Source organism: Suncus etruscus, chromosome 15, assembly GCF_024139225.1.
Source record: "Suncus etruscus isolate mSunEtr1 chromosome 15, mSunEtr1.pri.cur, whole genome shotgun sequence".
NCBI classification, from domain to species: Eukaryota; Metazoa; Chordata; class Mammalia; order Eulipotyphla; family Soricidae; genus Suncus; species Suncus etruscus.
The window spans coordinates 91,527,944-91,555,443 of NC_064862.1; the positions used below are offsets into that span (position 1 = coordinate 91,527,944).

A 27,500-nucleotide genomic window follows, 5' to 3' on the forward strand; every position below is an offset into this window, starting at 1 on the left:
TTTGGAGATGCTTTGATGGAACCCTGGGGAGATTCCTACGGTCCCCAGCTAGAGCAGACACGGGGGAGATGGCACCCACGAGGGGTTTTTCAGCGTCAGACGATGGAAACCAGTTAGCACTTGTTGTTTCCTCTGGGGCCCCTGGGGTGGACCTAATTTCCAGCCCGTTGCAGAGTTTCCGACTGAGTTTCCCGCCGGGGTTTCCGCTGTGTGTTTCTGGGTGGGCTCACTTCTCACAGTGCTCCGGGGACCTCCCGTGCCAGGGATGAACTCGGGACTCTTGTGTGCAAAGCTGTGTTTGCTCCAGTCTACGAAGCCAGGTGCCTGCGCACTGTAGGTGTGGTTTTATTTTTGACTAATTGAAGGGTTTGGGCTTGGGTTTGATTTTTTTTGGGGGGGCCACTTTTTCTTTTTTTGGCTCAAGGGTTACTCCTGGCTCTTTTCTTTTCTTTTCTTTTTTTTTTTTTTTTTTGGTTTTTGGGCCACCCCGGTAACGCTCAGGGGTTACTCCTGGCTATGCGCTCAGAAGTCGCTCCTGGCTTGGGGGACCATATGGGACGCCGGGGGATCGAACCGCGGTCCGTCTCCTAGGCTAGCGCAGGTAAGGCAGGCACCTTACCTCGAGCGCCACCGCCCGGCCCCACTCCTGGCTCTTTTCGCAGGATTCCTCACAAGGTCCTAGGGGGCACTGTGGGATGTCAGGATTTTGTTTGTTTGTTTTTTGTTTTTGTTTTTGGGCCACACCCGGCGGTGCTCAGGGGTTACTCCTGGCTGTCTGCTCAGAAATAGCTCCTGGCAGGCACGGGGGGACCCTATGGGACACCGGGATTCGAACCAACCACCTTTGGTCCTGGATCGGCTGCTTGCAAGGCAAACGCTGCTGTGCTATCTTTCCGGGCCCGGGATGTCAGGAATTGAACCCGGGTCCGCTGCATGCATGCAAGGCAAGTGCCCTCCCAATCATTTCTTTTTTTTTTTTTTTTTTTTTTTGTTTTTTTTTTTGTTTTTTGGGCCACACCCATTTGACGCTCAGGGGTTACTCCTGGCCATGCGCTCAGAAATCGCCCCTGGCTTGGGGGACCATATGGGACGCCAGGGGATCGAACCGCGGTCTTGATCCTTGGCTAGCGCTTGCAAGGCAGACACCTTACCTCTAGCGCCACCTTCCCGGCCCCAACCATCATTTCTTGTACTCTCTGACAAATTAAAGATTGCAGAAAAGTGATCTGCCTGTTTTGTGGAGTTTTGTGTGTGTGTGTGTTTTTTTTTTTTTTTTTTTTTTTTTTAGTCACTCCCAGTGGTGCACAGGGGTTAACCCCTGGATCTGAGCTCTAAATTGCTCCTGTGGGCCAGAGTGCTAGCACAATGGTAGGGCATTTGCTTTGCAAGTGGCAGACCTGAAACGGACCCAGGTTCAATCCCCAGCATCCCATACAGTCCCCGGAGCCTGCCAGGAGTGATTTCTGGGTGCAGAGCCAGCAGTAATGCCTGAGTACCGCTGGGTGTGGCCCAAAACCACAGAAGGAGGAGGAGGAGTAGGAGAAGGAGAAGGAGAAGGAGAAGGAGAAGGAGAAGGAGAAGGAGAAGGAGGAGGAGGAGGAGGAGGAGAAGGAGGAAGAGAAGAAGGAGGAGAAGGAGGAGGAGAAGGAGAAGAAGAAGGAGGAGGAGAAGGAGAAAAGAATAATCTTGATCCCTCTTTTATTTGCTTTTTCCCTATTCACTCCTCTCTCTGCTCTCCCCTCTGTTGTCTATAAGACACGTCATCTCAGACTGCATTTCCAGGGTACTTCCAGGGCCGAGCACTGAGTGGGGGAGCTGAGAATCAAACCCAGGATCCCCCCCCCCCCTCACTTCCTCCTGCCCAGAAAGTGCTCTGCCTCTGCCTCATTTTCTTCAGCCTCATAGTGAATTTTTCTTAGGGGCTGCCCATTGCTGGCCCTTTATTGTTTCCTTAACCCAGCACCTCCAAAAATGATCCTTGAGCACAGAACCTGGAGTAAGTGCTGAGCACGGCCAGGTGTGACCCAAAAGGCACAGAAATGACTGAATTTCTTTTCTTTTCTACTTTTTTTTTTTTTTTTGTGGTTTTTGGGTCACACCCGGCAGTGCTTAGGGGTTACTCCTGGCTCCATGCTCAGAAATTGCTCCTGGCAGGCACGGGGGACCATATGGGATGCCGGAATTCGAACTGATGACCTTCTGCATGAAAGGCAAACGCCTTACCTCCATGCTATCTCTCCGGCCCCAAATGACTGAATTTCTATTAGTTGTGGGGTCATCACATTTGAAGTGACACTTAAAATGCTGGTAGGTCGTGCCACTGAGTCCCCCTTCAGGAATGAGTTTTGGGGTGCCCAGGGATCAAATCTTGAGCTTCAGACGCTTCAAACCCTGTACCTGTCTCCCACCCTAGGGGCAGCCTCAGGTGCCTTTGCAGAGAATCCAGAATTAGAGAGAAAATCAGAAAGAAGGGGTGCAGTGGCTGTGCTGAGGGTGCCCCCCACCAAAAGGGCCATGGACTCTCCCTGCAGAAAAAGTGTCCAAAGGAAGGACTTGAATCTTTGGACTCCAGGACCAATGCTTGGAGAGGAAGTCAGACCCAGGGGCTGTGTTTCTGTGCATGAAGGAAAGCTGGGGAGGAAGGGGGGTGTGTTCGTGCCTCTGTGTGTGTGTGTGTGTGTGTGTGTGTGTGTGTCCTCGCTCACGCGTGCATGCGTGTGGTGCATGGTGGGCTCCAGGCCCATTTGCACATGTTTATCTTTGAGAGAAAAAGGGAACTGAGAGACAGAGATAAAGACTGGCTCGCAGGGCTGGCGGCTCCCACTCAGCCAAGCAGAGGCATGTTGGAGGCCAGTTCCCAGCGCCGGACCCTACAAGGTATGGGCTGGGGGCAGGAGACCCCAACTCCCCCTCCCTGGGCAGGACCTGGGTGTGAGGCCCTGCAGGGAGGGGCTGACCTGCCCTCACTATCCTCGGAAAGGGGTCCGAGATGAGGAAGAGGATGATGACTACGAGAACTCGACTCCCCCCTACAGAGACCTGCCTCCCAAACCAGGTATGGGTGTGCTTGGCTGGTTGGGGTCGGCGGGGGTGGTGTAAGGAAAGGCAGGGTTGGGGTCTCAGAACATTTGTACACATGGTCAGTCGGAGCCAGGCACCACAATGGTCACACCCTGAGAATCACTGTCTGATGGGGGAGGCAGTTTGAGCATCTGAGGGGGGATTCCTTCTGGGCATTTATCTGAAGAGGGAGGCTTTTCTAGGTGCTGCCTTGATGACCTGGTCTGAAGGGGAGGCCCTAGGATCTAGGGCCTAGATGAAGGGCAGGAGAGTGAGATGGTCCCTGCAGTGCTGGGGGAGAGAGTGGAGATTGGCAGGCAGGTGCAGCACTGAAGAGACATGGGGTGAGGAAGGGGCAGGTGAGGGACAAAGACCTGGACAGGCCTGGCGCTGATACGGAGGAGCTATGAGGAGCAGCAGCAACCACCCCAGTCCTGGATTCAAGCCCAGGACTCTTGAATCCCACAGCAGGATTGGCCAGGGTGCCCCGAGTCTACATGGATCTGGAGGTGCAGTTTTTGTCTATGACTTGAATCTAGCAGCCTTGGAGGGACAAGAGTGGTTGTTTCTTCCTTCCTTTCTTCCTCCCTTCCTTTCTTCTTTCCTCCTTCTTTCTTCCTTCCTTTCTTCTTTCCTCCCTCCCTCCCTCTCTCATTCTTTCTCTCTTTCTCTTTCTTTCTTTCTTTCTTTCTTTCTTTCTTTCTTTCTTTCTTTCTTTCTTTCTTTCTTTCTTTCTTTCTTTCTTTCTTTCCTTTTCTTTCTTTCTTTCTTTCTTTCTTTTCTTTTCTTTCTTCTTTCTTTTCTTTCTTTTCTCTTTCTTCTTTCTTTCTTTCTTTCTTTCTTTCTTTCTTCTTTCTTTCTTTCTTTTCTTCTTTCTCTCTTCTTTCTTTATCTCTCTCTTTCTTTTCTTTCTTTCTTTCTTTCTTTCTTTCTTTCTTTCTTTCTTTTTCTCTTTCTTTTTCTTTCTTTCTTTCTTTTCTTTCTTTCTTTTCTTTCTTTCTTTCTTTCTTTCTTTTCTTTCTTTTCTTTCTTCTTTCTTTCTTTTCTTTCTTTCTTTCTTCTTTTCTTTTCTTTTCTTTTCTTTTCTTTTCTTTTCTTTTCTTTCTTTCTTTCCCACACCATGGTGCTTGGACTACCTCTGGCAGTTGTCAGGAACCCCCATGTTGTGGGGGGAATCCAGCCCAGGTTGGCATCCTGCAAGGTAGACACTCAGTCTGCTGTCCTGTGTCTTAGCTCCTCACCCTGGAGTGAACACAAGCTTCATGCATAGGAAGGGGTGAACTTGTGTGCTTGTGTATGTGTCTGTCTATGTGGGTATGTGATGACCTCACACAGCTTTGCAAGTGTCTGACTCTTAAGAAATGGGAACTGGGCCCGGAGAGATAGCACAGCGGTGTTTGCCTGGCAAGCAGCCGATCCAGGACCTAAGGTGGTTGGTTCGAATCCTGGTGTCCCATAGGGTCCCCCATGCCTGCCAGGAGCTATTTCTGAGCAAACAGCCAGGAGTAACCCCTGAGCACCGCTGGGTGTGGCCCAAAAACCAAAAGAAAAAAAAAAAGAAAAAAAAATAAATGGGAACTGAGGCCCCGCAGAATCTGGGCCAGAGTTGCTCTTGGTTTTGATTCCTTGGAGGATCTCAGATATGTTGGATGCTGGGGGTACAGGATCCCAACACCCCTCCCTGGGTAGGACCCGGTATGAGGGCCCTGCAAGAAGGGGCTGATCTGCCCTCACTCTCCTCGGAAAGGAGTCCAAGATGAGGAAGAGTATGATGACTACGAGAATTTGACTCCCCCCTACAGAGACCTGCCTCCCAAACCAGGTATGGGCGCGCTTGGCTGGTTGGGGTCGGTGGGGGTGATGTAAGGAAAGGCAGGGTTGGGGTCTCAGAACATTTGCACACATGGTCAGCCGGAGACAGGCACCACAATGGTCACACCCTGAGAATCGCTGCCTGATGGGGGAGACAGTTTGAGCATCTGAGGGGGGATTCCTTCTGGGCATCTATCTGAGGGAGGAGGCTTTTCTGGGTGCTTGATGACCTGGTCTGAGGGGGAGGCTCTAGATGAAGAACAGGAGAGTGAAATGGTCTCTGCAGTGCTGGGGAAGAGAGTGGGGGTCGGCAGATGTAGCACTCAAGGGACATGGGTGAGAAAGGGGCTGTTGAGGGACAGAGACCCGGACAAGCATGGTGCTGATACAGAGGAGCTATGGGGAGCAGCAGCAACCACCCAGCCCCGGATTCAAGCCCAGGACTCTTGAATTCCACAGTGGGACAGGCTCGCTCTTTCTTTCTTTCTTTCTTTCTTCTTTCTTTCTTTCTTTCTTTCTTTTCTTTCTTTCTTTCTTTTTCTTTCTTTCTTTCTTTCTTCTTTCTTTCTTTCTTTCTTTCTTTCTTTCTTTCTTCTTTCTTTCTTTCTTTCTTCTTCTTCTTCTTCCTTCCTTCCTTCCTTCCTTCCTTCCTTCCTTCCTTCCTTCCTTCCTTCCTTCCTTCCTTCCTTCCTCCTTCCTTCCTTCCTTCCTTCCTTCCTCCTCCTTCTTCCTTCCTTCCTTCCTTCCTTCCTTCCTTCCTTCCCTCTCTCTCTCTCTCTTTCTCTCTCTCTCCCTCCCTCCCTCCCTCCCTTCCTTTTTTTCTTTCTTTCCCACACCAGTGGTGCTTGGACTATCTGCTGGCAGTGCTCAGGGACCCCCATGTTGTGGGGGGAATCCAGCCCAGGTTGGCATCCTGCAAGGCAGACACTCAGTCTGCTGTCCTGTGTTTTAGTTCCTCACCCTGGGAGAGAACACAAGCTTCATGCATGGGAAGGGGTGCACTTGTGTGCGTTGTGGGGGGTGTTCTGCATGTGTGTGTCTGTGCGTTTGTCTATGTGGGTATGTGATGACCTTACACAGCTTTGCAAGTGTCTGACTCTTAAGAAATGGGAACTGGGGCCGGGTAGGTGGCGCTGGAGGTAAGGTGTCTGCCTTGCAAGCGCTAGCCAAGGAAGGACCGCGGTTCGATCCCCCGGCGCCCCATATGGTCCCCCCAAGCCAGGGGCGATTTCTGAGCACATAGCCAGGAGTAACCCCTGAGCGTCAAACGGGTGTGGCCCAAAAACCAAAAAAAAAAAAAAAAAAGAAAAGAAATGGGAACTGAGGCCCTGCAGAATCTGGGCCAGAGTTGCTCTTGGTCTTGATTCTTTGGAGAGTCTGAGACATGTTGGATGCTGGTTCTTGGCGCTCGGCCCCAGGAGGTACAAGCTGGGGGTACAGGACCCCAACACCCCTCCCTGGGTAGGACCTAGTGTGAGGACCATGCAGGGAGGGGCTGACTTGCCCTTGTTTTCCTCGGGAAGGGGTCCAAGATGAAGAAGAGGACGATGACTACGAGAATTCGACTCCCCGATACAAGGATCTGCCTCCCAAACCAGGTAAGGAGACGCCTCTGAGACTGGTTGGGATTGGGGGAAAGGAAAGGCAGGTTCAGGGTCCCAGGAGGCAGGGCCGGTGCTCGGGGCTCTGCTCAGGAATCACTTCTGGCGGGGCTCTAGGGACCTTATGGGGTGCACAGCCTCGAACCCGGGTCAGCTGCATACAGGGCCAGCACCCTCCTCCACTTTCCACCCTCCTTCCAGCCTCCGCCCTGCAGACCTTGCGCCCTCCTGTCAGGTTTTTCCCAAAGGTCCGTGAGTTGGGTGCGGCTAGGGTTCATGGAGATCTGGGGCTTCCTCTGCCCTGGCCTGGGTCCCCACAACCATTGTTCTTCCCAGGGGTGAAGAGAGAAGGACCCCCACTTCCCTACAGGCCAGCAAATATCACAGATGAGATACTAATGGAGGCAGGGACTTTTGATCACTTGGCTTGATCCCAGGTACTCATAACCCTCATCTTTCTGTTGGTTTTGAGGCCACACCCAGCGGATCCCGAGCTTCCTCCTGACTGTGCTCAGGGATTACTCCTAGTGAGACCCAGCTGTTACGTCTGATTCTGTTCTCACAGGGCCCTACGCCTGGGTGTTGGGGTTAAGTCCAGGTCTGCTGTGCCCAGGCTAGCACCTCCCGGTTTGGGTCTAATTTCTGTCCTTTTTTTTTTTTTTTTTTTTTGTCTGTTTGTTTTGTTGTTTTTGGGCCACACCTGGCGGTGCTCAGGGGTTCCTCCTGGGTCTGAGCTCAGTAATCACTCCTGGCAGGCTCGGGGGACCCTATGGGATGCCGGGGATTGAACCTGGGTCCTTCCCAGGTCGGCTTCATGCAAGGCAAGTGCCATACTGCTGTGCTATCGCTCTGGCCCCTTTTTTAATTTTTTATATTTTTATATTTTAAAGATTGATTGATTAGTTGATTTTTGAGCCACACCCAGCAGTGCTTAGGGGTTACTCTTATCTCTGTGCTCAGAAATTGCTCCTGGCAGGCTTAGGGAACCATATGGAATGCTGGGGATCGAACCCAGGTCCATCCTGGGTTCTGTCTTTTGACCCTTTCTTGGCCTGTACTTGGGCCCTGACCAGCCACTGGTCTCCCAGGCACGGTGAGCAGAGGGGAGTCTCTTTCGAAAGCACGGGGCTCAGTCTGCTCTTCCGCATCCCTCACCCTGGCCAGGGAGCACTTGGGGATGCGAATTTATCCTGCTGCCCTGACTGTGTCCCCTCCACAGCCCCGAAAAGTGGTCCTGCCCGCCTGCCTGCCAAGCCGCCGCCGCCTGGCCCCGGTAAGTCACCCCATTCCACCCCCCACCCTGCTCCTGCTGAGTCTCCAGAGATCTGAGCCAACTGCTGTAGCATCCTGGCTCGAGAACTTTGTCTCTCTACACAACACTCCCTGCTGAGGGCTGACCCAGATACTCCCCCAGCCCTACGTCTGTCTGGCCTTTGTCACAGCAGAGTTTTCTGCTGGTTTGTCTGTTCTGGGGCCACACCTAGCAGTGCTCAGGTATTGCTCCTGGCTCTGTGCTCAGAGGTTATTCCTGGCTCTGTGCTCAAGGGTTACTCCTGGCTCTGTGCTCAGGGGTTACTCCTGGCTCTGTGCTCAGAGGTTACTCCTGGCTCTATGTTGCTCAGTGCTACCTCCTAGCTCTGTACACAGGACTCACTCCTGGCAGTGCTCAAACCCTATGAGGCTTCGAGGATCGAACCCAGATTGGCCTTGTTGCAAGTCAAATGCCCTCCCCACTGTGCTATTGCTTGGGATTTGATTTGTTTTTCTTTGCGGGTTGACGGAGCCCTTGGAACGGGGGACAAACTGGTGGCTGGGATGGGTCATATGTCCTGCCCTTGAGAGCAGAGTGGGGTTCAACTCTAGTTCACTAATCAACAAGATGCCCCCCCATCTCTCGGCAGTTCCTGCTGTGCCCAGAACCAGGAAGCCCCTGAAATTCCCCCCGCTGGAGAAGCTAGTGGGTCCGCTGTGCTTCCTTCTGATCCTGTCCTTGGTCCTCAGCGCCACTGCGCTGCTCATTGCCCTGACCAAGTGTAAGTGGGGTGGGAGGGACCGAGTGCAGGCAGAGTCTGGGTGCTGGGGGCGCGGGGGGAGGGACTGGGACTCAACCTGGGACCCCCCTCAGACCAGGAGGTGATGAAGGAACTGAGGGGCCTGGCCCTCGAGCAGACGACCTGGCGGGCGAATGGTGAGTGACCGCCAGCCCCCCCTCTGACCTTCATTCTCTGAAGTTGGTGCTTTCAGTCCGTCCCTGCCCTCGAGAAGGGAGTTGGGAGGGGCCCTGAAGAGAGTGAGGGGGTCAAATTGGACCTTAGGGGTCTCCAAGGCCCCTGCTCAAACCCATCTCTACGCCAGTGACTGGCCCACAGGGACTTGATGGCCTGAGAAAAGATATTGGCCGCCTTCAAGCGAACACCAACCGGTCCTTGGTGGAACTTCGGGGTCTGTTGGGTAAGTGGGGCTCGGGGAGATGCTGGAGACGGGGTGCAGGGATCATAGGGACAACCCCAAGCTTCGTCTCTTTTTTCTTTTTCCTTGGATTTGGAGCTATACCCGGCAGTGCTTGGGGCTGTGTGGTCCTGGGGATGGAATCTGAGTTTTTTATTTGTTTATTTTTAATTTTGGGAATCACACACAGCCGTGCTCAGGGGTCGTGCTCAGAAATCACTCCTGGCAGGTTCAGCTCAGGGAACCCTCTGGGATGCCAGGGCTCGAACCCGGGTCCGTCCGGGGTCAACCGCATGCAAGGCAAACACCCTACCATTGTGCTCAGGCCCCTGAAACCGGGCTTTGGCCATGCCCAAGACCCTCTGAGCCACCGCCCCGGGCCCAGTGCCACCTGCTTACTTGGTGTCCCACCCTGGAGCTGAGCAGTGCTCCCCATGCCCAAGGCCAGCCTGACCGCCCCGTCTCCTTCCCAGAATGCTCCCGGCTGGTGTGTCCCGAGAAATGGCTCCCCTTCGCAGGAGAGTGCTACTATTTCTCCGAAAACACGGGGAACTGGGCCACGGCAAGAGCCTTCTGCCAGGAGCACTTTTCGCACTTGATCAAGATCGAGAGCCAAGAGGAGCAGGTGGGCGTGACCTCGCTCAATGGGCGTGGTATAGGCGGTGGGCGTGGCGTGGAAGCGAGAGGGCTGGCTAGGGGCGTGGCCTCATCAATGGGGGTACAGGGCGGTGGGCGTGGTCTTGCCAGCAAGCGGGTCCTCGTGGGCGTGGCCTCGACCAGCAGAGTGCTGGCGCGTGGGCGTGGGCCTCCAGGTGGGTGTGGCCAATGGGCGTGGTCTAGCGGCCCTCACCTGAATCATCAGCATTAAGGAATGAATGGCTTTATTTGGGGAGGGGCCACACCCAGTGGTGCTCAGGGCTGAGTACTGGCAGGGTCCAGGATGCCTGAACCCCATAGAGTCCCCTGACCGTCAATCAGGACTGATCCCTGAGCACCGCCAGATGTGGCCAATCCAAACATCACAAACAAAAGAAATAAAAAACCCAAAGCCGGGCCCGGAGAGATAGCACAGCGGCGTTTGCCTTGCAAGCAGCCAATCCAGGACCAAAGGTGGTTGGTTCGAATCCCGGTGTCCCATATGGTCCCCCAAGCCAGGAGCAACTTCTGAGCACATAGCCAGGAGTAACCCCTGAGCACTGCTGGATATGGCCCAAAAACAAACAAACAAACAAAAAACAAAGGTTTTCTTTGATGGGTTCATGAAAAATATGGTTCGAGTCCCCAAAACAAAATGAGCAAGGTTGGGGGCACCATGCTGTCTAGGATTCCCTTCCATCCCGCACCTGCTTCCCCCTTTGGGTGAGGCCAAGATGATGCCACAGAGCTGCCCCCCTTCCACTGTCCATGTGGCAGGTGGGGACGGGGCGGCTGGTCTTGCCTCCTTTGATAGAGGAGGAAACTGAGGCAGGAGACGGTGGGGGGCTGTGCGGAAGATTAACAGGCTCCCTGTGGGGTGGGCCTGGGACAGTGCAGGCGAGACCCCAGATGCTTGTCCTTGCAGAACTTTGTGGTCCAAAACCAGAAGTCCTCTTACGTCTTTTGGCTGGGACTGTCCGACAAGGCCCAGGAGGGCAACTGGAAGTGGCTGGACGGGTCCCCAGTGACGCTGAGGCAGGTACCAGGACAGGAGTGTGCGATTGTCCTGCTGCTCCCCCTCCACCTTGCCCTTCTCCATCTCGGCTCCCCTTCCCTACTCCAGAACCAGGAGGTGGGGGCGGCTGGAGACCAAAAACCAGGCTTCCTTCCACTTGGGCTGGGGTGGGGTGCCGTTGGTGCGCACCCCGACACACCGACTCACCCTATCCCCCTCACAGCTTCTGGGCCCCCAATGAGCCCAACAACCAGGACAGCAAGGAGCACTGCGGCAGCATAAACCCGGGTGGCAGATGGAACGACCTGCCCTGTGAGAGCACCCACTTCTGGGTGTGCGAGCGCAAGTGTGATTGCCTCTGAGCCGACTCTTGGGGCTCAGCTGGTGGCTGCAGTGAGGGCGATCCAGGACAAAGAGACTCGCTTGACTTCAGCCGCTTGGGGCTCCGGTTCCTTCAAATTTCTGCAGCCAGGCTGGGCAGGATTGGAGGGACGCAGAGTCGGGGACACCCTCCACCCAGGGGACTGAGGCCTGATGGGCCTGGGATGTCCCCAAGTCCCAGAGGAGGAAACTTGCATTTCCCCTCCTTAGGTGGGCTGAGAAATACGGAACTGGGGAGCTGTGGCCAGCCTCTGCGTCACCGGGGTGTAGGAAGCTTGTCCTCACCCAGGTCCAGGCCGCCTTGCAAGGGATGGTCCAGAATCCCAAGTGAGTCCAAAGGTCACAGTTTCCACTCCCACTCCCCTACACCCCTCTCTCTGCTGGTTCTTGGTGGTGGTGGTGACACCTGCTGTGTGCCCAGGGTCAGAAGCTCAGTATCAAGGGGAAAAATTCCTTAGTGCTTGCATGCAGGCGAGCAGAGGTTCAATCACCAGCAATGTCTAAAGTTCAAGACTCCTGCAGGTATGATCCATAAACATTGAGCACTGGCAGCACCAGGTTTTTGGTGCCAAAAACAAACAAAAGAATCTCAAGACAGTGCTCGAGCGATAGCACAGCGGGGAAGGGCGTTTGCCTTACTCGCTGTTGATCCGAGTTCGATCCCCGGTATCCCATATAGTCCCTCAAGCCTGCCTGGAGGATCTCGTGCACGCCACCGACTATGGACCAAAAACCAAAAATAAAAAAAAGAAACCACTTAAGAGGAAATAAAGCATCTACCCTCAAGTCCTGAGCCTCAGTCTTTGCTTTCAGGGCAGATGTAAGCAGCTGGGATGGAGCAGAAGTCGTGGGAAAAGTGTGAGACCTGAAGGGATAGCTCAGCTGGAAGGGCATTTGCCTTGCATGCAGCCGACCCAGGTTCGATCCCCGACATCCCATATGGTTCCTCCAGCCTGCCAGGAGCGATTTCTGAGCACAGAGCCAGGAGGAACCCCTGAGCGACGCTGGGTGTAGCCCTAAATTCCCCCCCCCCCCCAAGAAAAAGTGCGGGCATGTACGCTCCTGGTGGAGAGGGTGCTGGTAGATTTGGGGCAAACAAACCACCAAAGGGCCCCTTAAATCAGCGCCCGGCTCTCTGTTAATTCCCCTGCGACCCCCCACCCCCAGTGTTTGCTGATGAGAAGACCTCTGGGCAGGAGGGTTTGGAGTGGTCTGTTCAGCAGCTCAGGTCTGCTCAGACCGTGTGCGTGGGTGTGGGAACAGCTACTCAGAGGACTTTCTAGAATTTTTTTTTTGGGGCCACACCCGTTTGACGCTCAGGGGTTACTCCTGGCTATGTGCTCAGAAATTGCCCCTGGTTTGGGGGGACCATATGGGACGCCGGGGGATCGAACCGCTGTCTGTTCCTTGGCTAGCGCTTGTAAGGCAGACACCTTACCTCTAGCGCCACCTTTCCGGCCCCGACTTTCTAGAATTTTGGAAAGAAAGTGACAGTGAGAATGGGGTGAGGAAGTCTGGGGAGGGAAAACCAGCCAAGCGAACTTCCTCAATGGCTCGCCACAAACCCTGATGCTTCTGTGTGTGTGTGTGTGTGTGTGTGTGTGTGTGTTTTGCCACACGTGGCTGTGCTCGGTTCACTCCTGGCGATGCTTGGGGGAACCATTGGAATGCCGGGGATTGAACCCGGGTCGGCCCCATGCAAGGCCAGGGCCCTCCCTCCCGTCTGTGCTATCGTTCTGGCTCAGCTTCACAATTTTAGACCCTAACAACCAAGACCAGAAAGCCCAAGATGGGGTCTGGAGGGTTCCCAAGCCTTCCAGGAGCAATTTCTGAGCGCAGAGCCAGGGGTAACCGAACCACCATCCTTCTGCATTACCTCCATGCTATCTCTCCGGCCCTATGGAGCATTTTTCCATGTGCCTTTTGGCCATTTGTATTTCTTCTTTGAGTAAGTGTCTGTTCATTTCTTCTCCCTATTTTTTTTTTTTTGGTTGGGATTGATATTTTTTTTCCTGTTAAGTTTTGTCAGTACCTTATATATCTTAGATATTAGCCCCTTAGTTTCTCCCATTCTGTGGTTAAAGAAACTGTGGTACATTTACATAATGCAATACAATGCAGTCATCAGGAAAAATAAAGTCGTGAAATATTCCTATACGTGAATAGACATGGAAACTATTATGCTGAGTGAAATGAGTCAGAGGAAAAGAGATAGCCTCACTCATCTGTGGGATTTAAGAAAAATCAAAGACAGTATGATAATAATACCCAGAGACAATACAGATGAGGTTTGAAAGGACCAGCCAATGATATGAAGCTCACCACAAAGAGTGGTGAGTACAGTTAGAGAAATAACTACACTGACAACTATCATGACAATGGTAGTGAGTGAGAAAAATAGAAAGCCTGTCTCAAATACAGGCAGGGGTTAGGGGAGGAGGGTGATGGGGGACACTGGTGGTGGGAACTTTGCACTGATGATGGGAGATAATTCTTTTTTATAACTGAAACCCAATTACAAACAGGTTGGTAATCATGGTGTTTAAATAAAGATATTATTTAAAAAATAAAGAACACGTTTTGGGGGTCCACTGGTGGCGCAAGTGGTAAGGTGTTTGCCTTGCAAGCGGCTAACCTAGGATGAACCTCAGTTCGATCCCCCAGCATTCCATATGATCCCCCAAGCCAGGAGTGATTTCTGAGTGCATAGTCAAGAGTGACCCCCCTTAGTGTCACCAGCTGTGGCCCAAAAAGCAAAAACAAAACAAAGCAAAACAAAACAAGTTTGGGAGGTGAACCAAATTCCAGGAAAATCTTCCAAGGAAGACCATCCTGTTTCCTCAACAGTGAGGAGGGTGTTTGCAAAGATATCTAGTGGGAAACGTTGGAGAACATACTCCAGGACAGAGCAATGTGGTTCAACACAGCTTTATTGACAGACAATCCACTGTACAGCACTTTGGGAAACAATTCCAACCACAGACACCACTGTGTACCACAGGTGGCTCACACTTAGATGTTGTCGGGCAGACAGACCAATGGACACTATCACTGGTGTCAAAATTTCTTCTTTTGTTGTGTTTATGTTTTGGAGTCACACCTGGCGGCACTCAAAGTTTACTCCTGGCTCTGAGCTCAGAAATCGCTCCTGGCAGACTTGGGGGACCATATGGGATGCTGGGATTCGAACCACAGTCTGTCCTGGATCGGCTGCATGCAAGGCAAACGCCCTACCACTGTGCTATCTCTCTGGCCCATGGCGAAAAAATTTCATCCCACACGAGAGAGCCCTGCAGACCAAGGCCTGGGAAGATGGGAGAAGGGAGTGAGAGAGCAAACCCTGGCTCTAGGACTGAATGGGGTCTAGGTCCTTCTTGGAGTCGCCTTCATCAAGATGCCAATTGGTTCCCTGGGGATGGATTTACCCATTGCAGAGATGAATGTCCTTTCAGTACTTTCTCTTCATTTGCTCTGGAAAAGTGACAACAGCCCAAGGTGTTCAGATAAAGTGAGGTGTAAAAGAAAATAAACAAAAGAAATGGATAAGGCAAGGAGGCAGCAGGCAAGGATGGTTCAAGCTCCAGCCACTTTGGAATCCCAGAACTAGGTTACTATTTTTGAGGGGCCCACACCTGGTGGCATTCAGGGGTTACTCCTGGCTCTGTGCTCAGAAATCACTCCTGGCAGGTTTGGAGGACCAACCATATGGGATCCTGGTATCAAACTCTGGTTGCTGAGTGCAAGGCAAATGTCCTACCACTGTGCTATAACTGCAGCCCCCTTAGGTGAATATCCTTTTTTTTTTTTTTTTTTTTTTTGGTTTTTGGGCCACACCCTGTGACGCTCAGGGGTTACTCCTGGCTATGTGCTCAGAAGTCGCTCCTGGCTTGGGGGACCATATGGGACGCCGGGGGATCGAACCATGGTCCTGTCCAAGGCTAGCGCAGGTAAGGCAGGCACCTTACCTCTTGCGCCACCGCCTGGCCCCTGGTGAATATCTTTTTTTTTTTTGGTTTTTGGGTCACACCTGGCAGTGCTCAGGGGTTACTCCTGGCTCTATGCTCAGAAATCGCTCTGGCAGGCTCAGGGGACCATATGGGACACCGGGATTCGAACCACTGACCTTCTGCATGAGAGGCAAACACCTTACCTCCGTGCTATATCTCCGGCCCCAGGTGAATATCTTTAAGGAATAAAGAGAGGATATCTTCAAAGCCCAGGTAAAGAAATTTTGGGGAGGGCCCGGAGAGATAGCACAGCGGCGTTTGCCTTGCAAGCAGCCGATCCAGGACCAAAGGTGGTTGGTTCGAATCCCGGTGTCCCATATGGTCCCTCATGCCTGCCAGGAGCTATTTCTGAGCAGACAGCCAGGAGTAACCCCTGAGCAATGCCGGGTGTGGCCCAAAAACCAAAAAAAAAAAAAAGAAATTTTGGGGAATGGGAGGGCCACACCTGGCAATGCTCAGGGGTTACTCCTGACCCTGTGCTCAGGAATAATTTACTCCTGGTGGTGCTCAGGGGACCCTAAGGGTGCTGGAGATTGAACCTAGGTCAGCTGCATGTAAATCAAGCATTTCCTCTCCCCACTATGCTATTATTGCTCTGGTGCCTCATTTAGATGGACTGGGTTTAGGGGAGACACCTAGTAGTGTTCAGGGTGGGGGAGCACACCTGCCTCAGTGCTAGACACAACAGAGTCAAAGCTCTCGAGGGCCTGAATAATACACTGAGAACAGGACGTGCCCCTGAAAGAAGACAGGATAGGCCTCGTGCATGTGTGGGGTGTCAGGGTGAACCCTAAGAAATGCCAGTGTCTTACCTCATCCGGCTTGGAGTCGGTCCCGAACCTGCTGGACAACGTGATGTCCTTGGGCTCAGATTTCGGTTTTATGCACTCCCAAGCCCACCTCTGCACCTGGGGTGGCAAGGAAGCACTGGGTTGGTTTTGGGGGACCATGGTGATGAGACGAGGGTTTGTGGGAGCAGAAGAGAATGGAGGGAGAGAGTTTAAACCAGGTAGGGAGGAAAGAAACCCAACATGGGTCTGAACAAAATCGATGGAGGAAGCTTCTCGAAAGCTAAGGGCAGGTGGCTGGCACGTACCCGCTGGTTGAGGACACAGTAGACCAGGAAGAGGAAGATGCCCTGCAGGCTGGTGGTGATCGTGAAGACATATGCCATGACTCGAGCCGCAGGGCCAAACTGCAGCAGGCCCAGGAGCCAGGTACACCCCAGGATGAAGAGCTGCGCTGTGGCCTTGAGCGTCAGCATCCTGGGGGGTTCAGGGGACAGAGAGGACATGGTCAGCTCTGGGCATGGTCAGGGGTCAGGGCTTCCATGATAATTGCAACCCCAAGGCCAGGGGAGCCCCCTAGGAAGAGATGTTTAGCTGGTTTAAAGGATCAGGGACACACACACACAGACACACACAGACACGCATACACACACACACACACACACACATACACACACGTGTCCTGGAAGAACAGAGGAGAAGGTTATGAGGAGCAGAGACCTGACAATGGAGAGGGCACTGGCCTTGCACGCACTGCTGACCCATGTCCAATCCCCGGTACTGCACTGGATCCCCTGATTACTGCCAGGAGTGGGCCCTAAGCATGGCTGGGTGTGACTTCACAGAATAACAAAACTAGAAGGCCAGAGCAATAGCACAGCCAGGAGAGCTTTTGCCTTGCATGGGGCTGACCTGGGTTTGATCTCTGATATTCCATAGGGTTGCCCAAGGCTGCCAGGAGTGATTTCTGAATGTAGAGCCAGCAGTAACCCCTAAGCAGTCTTCTGTGGTCCCTCCCAAAATCAAATATCCAAAAAAAAAAAAAAATGAACAAACAAAAAAACAAGAGAATATATTTTTCAAGGGATTTTTGGTGGGGTCCCTGTAATTCGCTCCAGGCCCCTGTTAAGTATTTTTTGGTATGGTTTGTATTTTGGGGGGGCCACACCCAGCAGCATTCAGGAACTATTCCTGGCTCTGCTCTCAGGGATCACTCCTGGTGTGCTCAGGGATGCTGAGGATCAAACTCAGGTCAGCTACATGCAAGGCTAACACCCTTCCTGCTGTGCTCTGACTCCGGCCCTGGTGCTCTCTCTCTTCTTTGTCCCTGAATATTCTATTCCTGGGGTTACTGCAGAGAGCAGGTGAACTGAGCCGTGTGGAGTTGGGGAGATTTTCCCACACAGATGCAGTAGTACCTGTGAAACCCACCCCCTAGGCCCAAAGGCCACAGCATAGTGAAAGAAGACGGTGAGGAGGGACCGGAAGTGGTCAGGCCTCAACTTACCTGATGTTACGGATGGTGGACACCTCGCTGTTGAGAGAGGAAAGCTTCTTCCTCAAGATACAAAGGACCACGATGAAAATCAGGAAATTCACCTGTGGAGACCACAGGTGGACACAGAGGCCAGTTGGGGAAAGGGCAGTACCCAAATCCAAGGCCCATCACACACAGCGTAGCTCCTGCCTCCCCACACCAGGATGTAGAAGCTCAGAGCCCAAACCTGGGACTTAAAACCCCGATTACTCACGCAACCGATGGCACAGGCTGGACCCAGGAAAACCCAGATGAACCCCTGTGTCACCTTCAGCCAGCAGCTGACCATCAGAACCAGAACACAAAGACATAAGCAGGGTCACCAAGGCACAAGGAGGGCAGTGAAGAAAAGCCTTGCTCCTTCCGGAACTTTCCCGAAACTTTGTAGAACTTTCCCAAACCTTCCAGAACTTTCCAGAATGTTCCTGAACTTTCTGTGCTTCTACTCACCGTTCAGGGGTGCCATAGAAGTGAGGTGCAGCTGCTGCTGACGAGGCCACGATGATAGCCGGGATGCCGTAGCCCGCGGGGAACAGCCACCAGGCCGACACGGCCCTCTGGGAGTAGTTGGCGACGCTCAGGTTCCTCGTGGTGAGGAACAGGTGCAGTCCCTCCAGCAGCATCCAGGTGAAGGCCGCCAGGTACAGGTAATGCAGGGCACCCGCCGTCACGGCACACAGCACCTGGCAGAGAAAATATGGCAGCAGGGGGCACAGGGAGCACAGCCCCTAAGGAGCACAACCCCTGGGGAGCATGGCGAGCATGGGACTCAGGGGAGCACAACATTTGGGAGACATGAGGGTGCGGCACCAGGGGACCAGGGGTCCACCACCCCTGGGGAGCACGGGGAACACAGCTCGAGGGAGCACGGGGAGCAAATAGCTGGGGAGCATGGGGAGCACATTCAGCATAGCCCCCATATCATGGGGAACATGGCACCTGGACGCGAGGAGTACAGCCCTGGGGAAGCACAGCACCTGGGGGTTACACTACATCTGGGGAGCACCTTGGGGAGCACGGCCTCAACAGAAATGCTGGGGAAGGGCTTGCTTGGCTCAGGAGCCCCATCACGGGGAGATCCTGGGCAGACCTGAGGGGCTGCCTTGGAGTTTGTGCATGGGCAGGGGCTTGGACGCCGTCTGAAGGAACCCGTCTCCGAGACACCCCAGTACCTGGAGATCGGTTCTGTCAATGGCCGTGAGGAAGAGCAGGTGGGCCAGGAAGAGGCAGAGGCAGAGGTGCAGGTGGATGGTGGTGCTGGTATTCTGGATGGTTCTACACAGCAGGAAGGTGAGCACGGCCAGCAGCAGGCACAGCAAGGACAGGCTCAGCCCCACGTAGGTGATGATGGTCAGGGCGGGGTCCTCCTCCTGCGTCCAGGGGGATATGTCCGCTGCACTGTCAACCCCACCCCAGGGTCTGACATCGCACACAAAGGGGCATAGGGCGGGGTCTGAAGGAGACACTTGGGGGCCTCGCCCCGTGGTGCTCCGGGATCCCCTTAGGCACACAACCTGCTCCTGCTGTGCTCATGGGCTGAAAAAGTTCTGGGGTCTGATTCATGTGTGTGCATGTAATGCGTGTGTGAATGTGTGTATGTGTGTCTGAGTACATGTGAGGGGGCACCCCTCACCCCACCCCCCAACTCTCACTTTTGCACATTAGTTGGGGGTAAGTCCAGAGTGGGCCCCAATTCTCTCCTTTTTTTGATATACACATTCTTGCAAATTTATCCAAATTAAGAATTAATATAAGCATGCATACAATTAATATTTTGTCTCAACTTTTTTTTGGGGGGTCATGCCGTCATCGCTCAGGGGCTCAGCGCTCCTGGCTCTATGCTAAAAAAATCACTTCTGGCAAGTTGGGAACCATATGGGATGCCGGGATTCAAACCATCGTCCTTCTGCATGCAAGGCAAATGCCCTACCTCCATGCTATCTCTCTGGCCCCATAGTTTCAACATTTTTTTTTGTTTTTGTTTTTGGGCCACACCCTGTGATGCTCAGGGGTTACTCCTGGCTATGCGCTCAGAAGTTGCTCCTGGCTTCTTGGGGGACCATATGGGACGCCGGGGGATCGAACCGCGGTCCGTCCTAGGCTAGCGCAGGCAAGGCAGGCACCTTACCTCCAGCGCCACCGCCCGGCCCCAGTTTCAACATTTTAATGCATCGTTTTCTACTTTCCAAATGACAGTTACTCTTGTATTTCCTATTGTGTAAACAATCACTGAAGAGGTAGGAAAGAGAAAAATTCATTGTCAAAGGGAACTAAACCCCAACTTCATTAATTTTTTTCTTCCCCACCCCTCAACTTTATTTTATTTTGTTTTTTTCTTCCCCGCCCCAGGTTTGTTTGTTTATTTATTTATTTATTGGTTTTTGGGCCACACCTGTTTGACGCTCAGGGGTTACTCCTGGCTATGCGCTCAGAAATTGCTCCTGGCTTGGGGGGACCATATGGGACGCCAGGTCCTTCCATGGCTAGCTCTTTTTTTTTGTTTGTTTTTTGTTTTTTTTTTTGGGCCACACCCGGTGACGCTCAGGGGTTACTCCTGGCTATGCACTCAGAAGTCGCTCCTGGCTTGGGGGACCATATGGGACACCGGGGGATCGAACCGTGTACCGACCTAGGCTAGACCTAGACTAGCTCTTGCAAGGCAGACACCTTACCTCTAGCGCCACCTTCCTGGCCTCTTATTTATTTATTTTGTTTTTTTTGGGGGGCCACACCTGGCTCTGCACTCAGAAATCGCTCCTGGCTCTGGGGACCATATGAGACGCCAGGGGGATCGAACCCAGGTCCTTCCTGAGTCAGCTGTGTACAAGGCAAATGCCCTAGCACTGTGCTATTGCTCTGGCCCTGGATAGGTTTTAATATTATGAAACTCCAGATTTGGCTTCACAGTTATCTAAGAGAATCTGCCCATCTGGACTTCATCCCCTGCTCCACACACACTCCAGGCAGCAGCACTGCAGCACCTCGAACCCCAACTCACCCCATTCCCGGTCTTCCCTTTAGGGGACCCTGGGCAGGACGAAGCTCCTTGCATCAGGAGGGCAGGGTGGGGGCTGCCTTGTGCACTGGCCACGGAGGGTGGGGGTTGGAGAAGGCTGGTGGTGGTGTCTGCAGTGTGGGGTTCGGGGAAGGGAAGCAGGAGCACCCACCTGCTGCTTGAAGGCCATGAGGACGGCGAAGCTGGACAGATGCTGGACACTGCATGTGACATGGCTCCAGTTTACCTGCAGCAGCTCACAGCCCTCCGTGCTCCAACGACTGCCACCCGCTGAGCCATCCCAGTAGACACAGATGGTCAGGCTGGACACAGCCGTCTGCAAATAGAGGGGCTTGGGATATGCTCTGCAGGGAGTGCTCCTCGGAATAAGACAATTCGGGGTCTACACTGAATCAGTCTCCACTGAGACAACCGGGTCAGACAGGATTAGGTCATCTGTGTTTCCAGGAAAGGAACCACAAGAGCCCTGTCTGCCTGCCTGCCTGTCTGTCTGTCTGTTTACCCACTCCGGATTCTCCTGCCTATCTCTCTGTCCATCAACTCTATTCTCCTGCCTGTCTGTCTGCCTCTCTGCCAATGCTTATTCTCACTCTTTTTTGTTTGTTTTGTTTTAGGGCCACACTCAGTGGTGCTCAGGGCTCACTCCTGGCTCTGTGCTCAAAAATCACTCTTGGCAATGTTCAGAGGTCCCTAAGGAATGCCGAGGATCAAACTTAGGTCGACCTTGTGCAAGGCAGACACCCTCCCTCCTGGCTATGCTGTGGATCCTTGCCCCAGAAAATCATTCAGTCAGGAGACCAGACCATTTGCACACTCCACCCTGTGACTGAGTCCTCAGAGTCCAGGAATCTTGGGTTTGAGACAGAGCGGACAGCACAGAGGAGCTGCTCCGGTCCACCCCAGGCGGGCAAAGTCAGACCCACCTGCACCCGCTGGTATGTCAGTGTCACAGGCCGGGAGAGGGTCACTCCTATCCCTCGGCTCACAGCCACGCTCACAATGTGTGAACCCACGACCAGGCCCGTTTGCCCAGGCTCGGCTCCAAAGAAAGAGGTATTGAGGATGCTCGAAAGAGACTCATAGGAGATGAAGGCGACAGCTCCAGGCCCTGGGGAGACAGAACCTGGGCTCACCCGTCTGCAAGAAATGGTAGAAAAAGAAGAAAAAGACACCCACACCCCAACACCATACCTTCCCTAGCAGGTTCAAAATGATAACGGGGGCTAGAGCAATAGCATAGTGGTAGGATATTTGTCCTGCATGCAGCTGACCCAGAAAAGACCCTGGTTCTAAGCCCAGTATCCCATATGGTCCCCCAAGCCTGCCAGGAGTGATTTTTGTTGTTGTTGTTGTTTTTGTTTTTTGTTTTTTGTTTTTGGGTCACACCCAGCAGTGCTCAGGGGTTACTCCTGGCTGTCTGCTCAGAAATAGCTCCTGGCAGGCACGGGGGACCATATGGGACACCGGGATTCGAACCAACCACCTTTGGTCCAGGATTGGCTGCTTGCAAGGTAAACACCGCTGTGCTATCTCTCCGGGCCCCAGGAGTGATTTTTGAGCGCAGAGCCAGGAGGAACCCCTGAGCACTGCCAGATGTGACCCAAAAAGAAAAAAGAGAAAGGAAAGGAAAGGAAAGGAAAGGAAAGGAAAGGAAAGGAAAGGAAAGGAAAAGGAAAAGGAAAAGGAAAAGGGAAAGGGAAAGGGAAAGGGAAAGGGAAAGGGAAAGGGAAAGGGAAAGGGAAAGGGAAAGGGAAAGGGAAAGGGAAAGGGAAAGGGAAAGGGAAAGGGAAAGGAAAGGGAAAGGGAAAGGAAAGGGAAAGGGAAAGGAAAGGGAAAGGGAAAGGAAAGGGAAAGGGAAAGGAAAGGGAAAGGGAAAGGAAAAGGAAAGGGGGAAAAGGAAAGGGGGAAAAGGAAAGGGGGAAAAGGAAAGGGGGAAAAGGAAAGAAGGAAAAGGAAAGAAGGAAAAGGAAAGAAGGAAAAGGAAAGAAGGAAAAGGAAAGAAGGAAAAGGAAAGGAAAGGGAAAGGAAAGGGAAAGGAAAAGGAAAGGAAAGGAAAGGAAAAAGGAAAAAGGAAAAAGGAAAGGAAAAAGGAAAAAGGAAAGGAAAGGAAAGGAAAAAGGAAAGGAAAAAGGAAAGGAAAGGAAAGGAAAGGAAAGGAAAAAGGAAAGGAAAGGAAAGGAAAGGAAAGGAAAAAGGAAAGGAAAAAGGAAAGGAAAAAGGAAAGGAAAGGAAAGGAAAGGAAAGGAAAGGAAAGGAAAGAAAAGGAAAGAAAAAAAGAAAAGAAAAGTTATCCTGGGGCCGGAGAGATAGCATGGAGGTAAGGCATTTGCCTTTCATGCAGGAGGTCATCAGTTCGAATCCCGGCATCCTATATGGTCCCCTGTGCCTGCCAGGAGCAATTTCTGAGCCTGGAGCCAGGAATAACCCCTGAGCACTGCCGGGTGTGACCGAAAAACCACAAAAAAAAAAAAAAAAAAAAAGAAAGAAAGAAAAGTTATCCTTGGAGGTGTTATGGGGATCCTGTGAGATGCCGGGAATCGAAACCGAGCCAGCCCCATGCAAGGCAAACAAATGCCCTCCCCAAGTGCTCTCGCTCTGGCCCCTCACCTCTGCTTGTATTTAGAACTATGAACTGTCCCAGCTGAGAACAGTCACCTATACATATGGAACAAGTCTAGACACGCAAACACACAGGACTCCTGGTTGTGGCTGTGGTTGTGTGTGTCCAGGCTCCTGTGAGTCTCCAGAGCTGCAGACGGCCAAGGGCGGCCACAAGCGCACAGCCCTGGCCCTGCTGCATTCAAGTTCAGTGCGCACTTCCCTTGGCAGTTTCCCAGAATTGGTCTGACCTTCCAGTCACAGAAAGTTCTTGAGCAGCGGCATCTGGGCCTGGGGCCAGTGCTGGCCCACCTGCCCTGGGCTTGTGGCTGCAGCTATGGCAGCAGGCGAGGGCTAGTGGAAAGCAGAAGTGGTCACAGGTGCTGCCACTCGGGGCTCTGTGGCTTGGCCTATCCCACGGTCACAGTCACCGGGCAGTCAGTCATGAGCTTCTCTGACTCTGGGATGCCCCTGACCATCCGGGCTGATCCACATACATACACCTCAGGGTCTGGCTGTGATTTTCTGGTCATCCTCAGAGACCAGTGACTTCCGACAGTTCAGGGATAGTGCTCAGGGGTGATACTGGTTCCCGAAGCTAGTAGAGGTGGATTTTTTTCTTTCACTTTTTTTGGGGAGGTCACACCTGGTGGTGCTCAGGAGTTATTTCTGGCTCTGCACTCAGAAGTCGCTCCTGGCAGGCTCGGGGGACCCTATGGGACCTGGGATCGAACGTGGGTCCATCCCGAGTCGGCCATGTGCAAGGCAAAAGTCCTACTGCTGTGCTATCTCTCCTACCCCTGCTCTTCCTTTTCAATCCCTATAGAAGGAGAGATCAGGCATGACCTCCCCTGGGTGTTCATGGAAGAAATGGTGCCTCACATTTGCAGAACTTCCCAGGCCAGCATCCACCACAGGAGACCCACAGAGTGAGTTCCCTTGTCGTTGTGAGGGAAGGCAATGTAGTGCAGAGGAGAGTGTGACACAGAGCAATTGTAGGGGGGGGGCTGTGAGGGGCTGTTGGTTAGCCCTGGCAATAGTAACTACCCAAAGTCTCAGCTCCCAGAAAGCTGCCTAGATTTGGTTAGTGAAAGTTCTAGGGGTGAAGAGAGCAGAGAGGAGGTAAAAGTTGAAACGATGTACAAGGGCCCAGAAGCATCTAGAACACATTCCACTGAGCACCGCTGGGTGAGGCCAAAAATAAATTAAATTTCTGAGGGGGCGGGGAGGCTCTGTGGAATTGGAATTTTCCCTTCTGGAAAGAGCGGGGTTGGCCCATTCCATCTGGAAGCCTCAGCCCAGGACAATGAGGCCTGAGGACACAGGTCTGACACACAGTGCTCTTAGGCTCTCTCCGGAACTGCTTTGTGAAACCTGAGGAAATGCAGAAGTGGAGCTGGGGTGTGTGTGTGATGGTTTGGGGGTTGCAGCTCTCCATGAGCTGCAAATACTGGAGATGTGGGAGAGGCGTAAAATGGCCAGACAGAAGGGCAGACAGACTTGCCTCCCCTGATCTCTCTGCCCTCATTCCCACGCTTTGTGTGGGGGTCACAGCCAGGTGGTGCGGTGAGGACCTCAGTCCTGAGGGCACTGGAGGGGGGCTGAACCCAGGCCTCTTGCATACAAACCACCTGCAGGCTCTCTCCTGTCTCGGTGCTCAGAGCTTGCTCTAGTGGCCACACCAGTTGCACTATCTCTCCTGCCTCCTTTTCTTCTTTTGTTATTGTTCGTGGGTCATAGCCAGCAGTGCTCAGGCATTCCTCCTACTTCTACACTCTGAAATCACTCCTGACAGGCTCAGGGAACCATATGGGATGCCAGGATTCAAACCACTGTTGGTCTGGACTGGCTGCATGCAAGGCAAATGTTCTACCACTGCGCTATCTCTCTGGCCCCATCCATCAAGAGGCTTTTGGGGACCCCCACGACAACCTGGCTCAGGGTTATGAGGGCCCCTGGGATCATTGCCAGTACCTGAGCCATTTTCAGGGTGCACATCCCGACAGTCAATCTCCATGGTGTCCCTGTGGGCCTGCAGGCTGATGGGGTCCCCTCCCGATGGGCAGTGCCGGACCACTCGCGTCTCAGCCGCTGTCAAGAGCAAAGATGGGCCCGGAAGGTGCGTCATGGGTACAAAGTTCAGCCAGGCACAGGGCAGTGGAGCACCTGACCCGGTCATGTTCTTTGTATTTTTTGTCACACCCTTATAATCTATTTTTTTGTTTTGTTTTGTTTTGTTTTTAAGGTCACACCTGGCGGTGCTCAAGGGTTCCTCCTGTCTCTGCACTCAGAAATCACTCCTAGCAGGCTCGGGGGACCCTATGGGATGCCAGGATTTGAACCACCGTCCATCCTGGGTCGGCTGCATGCAAAGCAAATGTCTTACTGCTGTGCTATCTCTCCAATCCCTCTAATATATATTTAAATTTTGGATATTTAAGAAAGTGACTTTTTTTCATTCTTATTTATTTTTGGGTCTGGGGCCACACTTGACATTGCTCAGGGGTTCCTCCTGGGTCTGTGCTCAGAAATCACTCCTGGCAGGACTTGGGGGAACCCTATGTTATGCCGGGGATTGAACTCACATTGGCCTGGTGTAAGACGCACACCCTCCCCGTTGTCCAATCCCTCTGATCTCTCTGTTATTTATTTGGGTGTAGGGCTGGGACTCAAACCCGGCCTGATGCCTGTACAAAGCCTGGCCTCTCACCCGAGCCCTAGCTCTCCCTCTCTGTTTCTCTCTCTCTATCTCTCTGTCTGTCTGCTTGTCTGTCTCTGCCAGTCTGTCTCTCTGTCTGTCTCTGTCTGCCTGTCTCTCAATTTCTGCCCTCAATTTTGTTTTTTCCTAATGCCCCGCCTCCCCAGATGTCCCTGAATGTGCTTCTTTACTTCAGGCCCGGCCCAGTATCGAGGTCCCACTCACCCACAGAGCTGTTCTGGATCCTCTGCACCTTCTCGGGAGCGCGCAGACTGATGTTGAGTGCGCGCTGCTCCACGCTCTGGAGGAACCGGGATGCTTCAGCCGACACCTGGGCCTGGTCTGCCCCTTCCCAGAGGGGCCCGCTCAGCTGGGCCGCAGCGTCCTCCACCAGCTCCCGCAGCTTTGGGCCCAGCGGGAGCCAGAGACGAGGACAGAGACAGAGACAGAGACAGAAGCCGCTGGGGCCTGGGTGTGGCCTCGCTCCCCACCGGCTCTGTCATCTAGATTCAGGAACCAGAAAGTGGCCCCTGGACTCTGAGCTCCTGTCCTCACAGCCAATTCCAGGACAAACGTCTCTCTATCCCTTAACCCTCTGCACTTACCTCTCTCGACGTAATTTTTTTCCTTTTTCTTTTTTGGGTTTTTGGGCCACACCTGGCGGTGCTCAGGGGTTACTCCTGACTCTGCGCTCAGATAGCACTCCTGGCAGGCTCGGGGTACCACATGGGATGCCGGGGATTGAACCTGGTTATCTCAGTGGGCCACGGGCAAGGCAAATGCTCTACCGCTGTGCTATCTCTCTGGCACTGACCCTTGGAGTTTTCTGCCAGGTTGTGACCAGATCCTACCCAGCTGTCCTTTTTTTCACTCACCTCATTCCCACCTTGGCTTGTTCCTGGAGACGCAGGAGAGAGATTTGGTTAGATTCGAGGGTGAGACCAGCTCAGGGGAGCAAGAGTGGGGGTTGCAAGGTCACTTTGCCCCAGCAGACACACTTGGTCTTTGGGGACCAGAGTCTGCGCTGTCTTAGGCTAAAGCAGTGATTTTTGTTTGTTTGGTTGGTTTTTGGGCCACACCTGGCAGTGCTCAGGGGTTCCTCTTGGCTCTGTGCTCAGGAATAACTCCTGGCAAGCTCGGGTAACCCTATGGGATGCCAGAGACCGAACCCTGGTCAGCTGCATGCAAGGCCAGACCCAGGAATTTTCAGCTGAGAAACTGATAACCTGATAACCTTCCCAAATCTCTTTCAGTCATTTATAATGTGCTAGAAGGTCAGAGACGGTTTCCCAGGGCCTGGTGGGGCAGTTTTCAGAAGGAGGGGAGGAGAAGAGAGGAGAAAGGAGGGGAAGGGATGGGAGTGGAGAGGAAGAAAGGGGAGACGAGGCCCCTCCACTCACTCTGACAGCTGTTCTCCTGCGTGTTGTTGAACTCGGTCTTTCCAGTGTGGAGCTCAAAGCCGGGATCACAGGCACAGAGGAAGGTCCCGGGAACATTGTGGCACTGAGCATGGGGCCCGCAATCAGTGCTCAGGGGCGGCTCACACTCGTTCAGGTCTGTGGGAGCAGCAGAAACTTCGTGGGTCACTTCAGACGGGCAGTGAGTGTCCACACAGCCAAGTCCTGCTTCTCTGAACCTACATCAGTGACTGTGGTTGGATCCTGTAGCAAACAGGCACAGGGGAGATTCAGGGGGCAGTATCTCCCTGAGGTGCTTCGGTTCAATCCCCCAGTGTCCCATATAGTCCCCCCAAGCCATAGCCAGGAGGAATCCCTGAGCATCACCAGGTGTGGCCCAAAAAGAAAAAAAAAAAAAAAAAAAAGGAGCTGAATTCAGATGGACAGTCTGTGTTTTGGTTTTTGGTTTTGGGGCCACATTCAAGGCTGAATCCTGACTTTGTGCA

At 53.0% G+C, this 27,500-nt stretch overlaps 2 protein-coding genes across 2 annotated transcripts in view; one reads left to right on the top strand and one right to left on the bottom strand.

Moving 5' to 3' along the window:
• Positions 1-2,711: 2,711 nt before the first annotated feature.
• Positions 2,712-10,951, top strand: CLEC17A (C-type lectin domain containing 17A). The gene is made up of 12 exons (XM_049788364.1): positions 2,712-2,877; positions 2,981-3,061; positions 4,811-4,882; positions 6,396-6,470; positions 6,675-6,734; positions 7,693-7,746; positions 8,375-8,506; positions 8,599-8,661; positions 8,829-8,924; positions 9,395-9,546; positions 10,483-10,592; positions 10,796-10,951. Exons 1-12 carry the CDS (start codon positions 2,712-2,714, stop codon positions 10,932-10,934), a joined length of 1,200 nt encoding a protein of 399 aa, XP_049644321.1. The 3' UTR covers positions 10,935-10,951.
• Positions 10,952-14,320: 3,369 nt separating this feature from the next.
• The window catches only part of ADGRE3 (adhesion G protein-coupled receptor E3), a 13,298-nt gene continuing 118 nt past the window's right edge, over positions 14,321-27,500 (bottom strand). Inside the window, exons 2-15 of the mRNA XM_049788365.1 lie at positions 26,998-27,153; positions 26,473-26,495; positions 25,823-26,000; positions 24,874-24,990; positions 23,119-23,253; positions 21,225-21,409; positions 20,453-20,617; positions 18,458-18,655; positions 17,736-17,968; positions 17,500-17,566; positions 17,256-17,347; positions 16,057-16,225; positions 15,773-15,868; positions 14,321-14,424 (exon numbers count right to left, since the gene is read on the bottom strand). Of these exons, the coding sequence (XP_049644322.1) occupies positions 14,416-14,424; positions 15,773-15,868; positions 16,057-16,225; positions 17,256-17,347; positions 17,500-17,566; positions 17,736-17,968; positions 18,458-18,655; positions 20,453-20,617; positions 21,225-21,409; positions 23,119-23,253; positions 24,874-24,990; positions 25,823-26,000; positions 26,473-26,495; positions 26,998-27,153 (1,823 nt within the window). The 3' untranslated portion in view covers positions 14,321-14,415. The remainder of the gene's footprint in view (positions 14,425-15,772; positions 15,869-16,056; positions 16,226-17,255; positions 17,348-17,499; positions 17,567-17,735; positions 17,969-18,457; positions 18,656-20,452; positions 20,618-21,224; positions 21,410-23,118; positions 23,254-24,873; positions 24,991-25,822; positions 26,001-26,472; positions 26,496-26,997; positions 27,154-27,500) is intronic.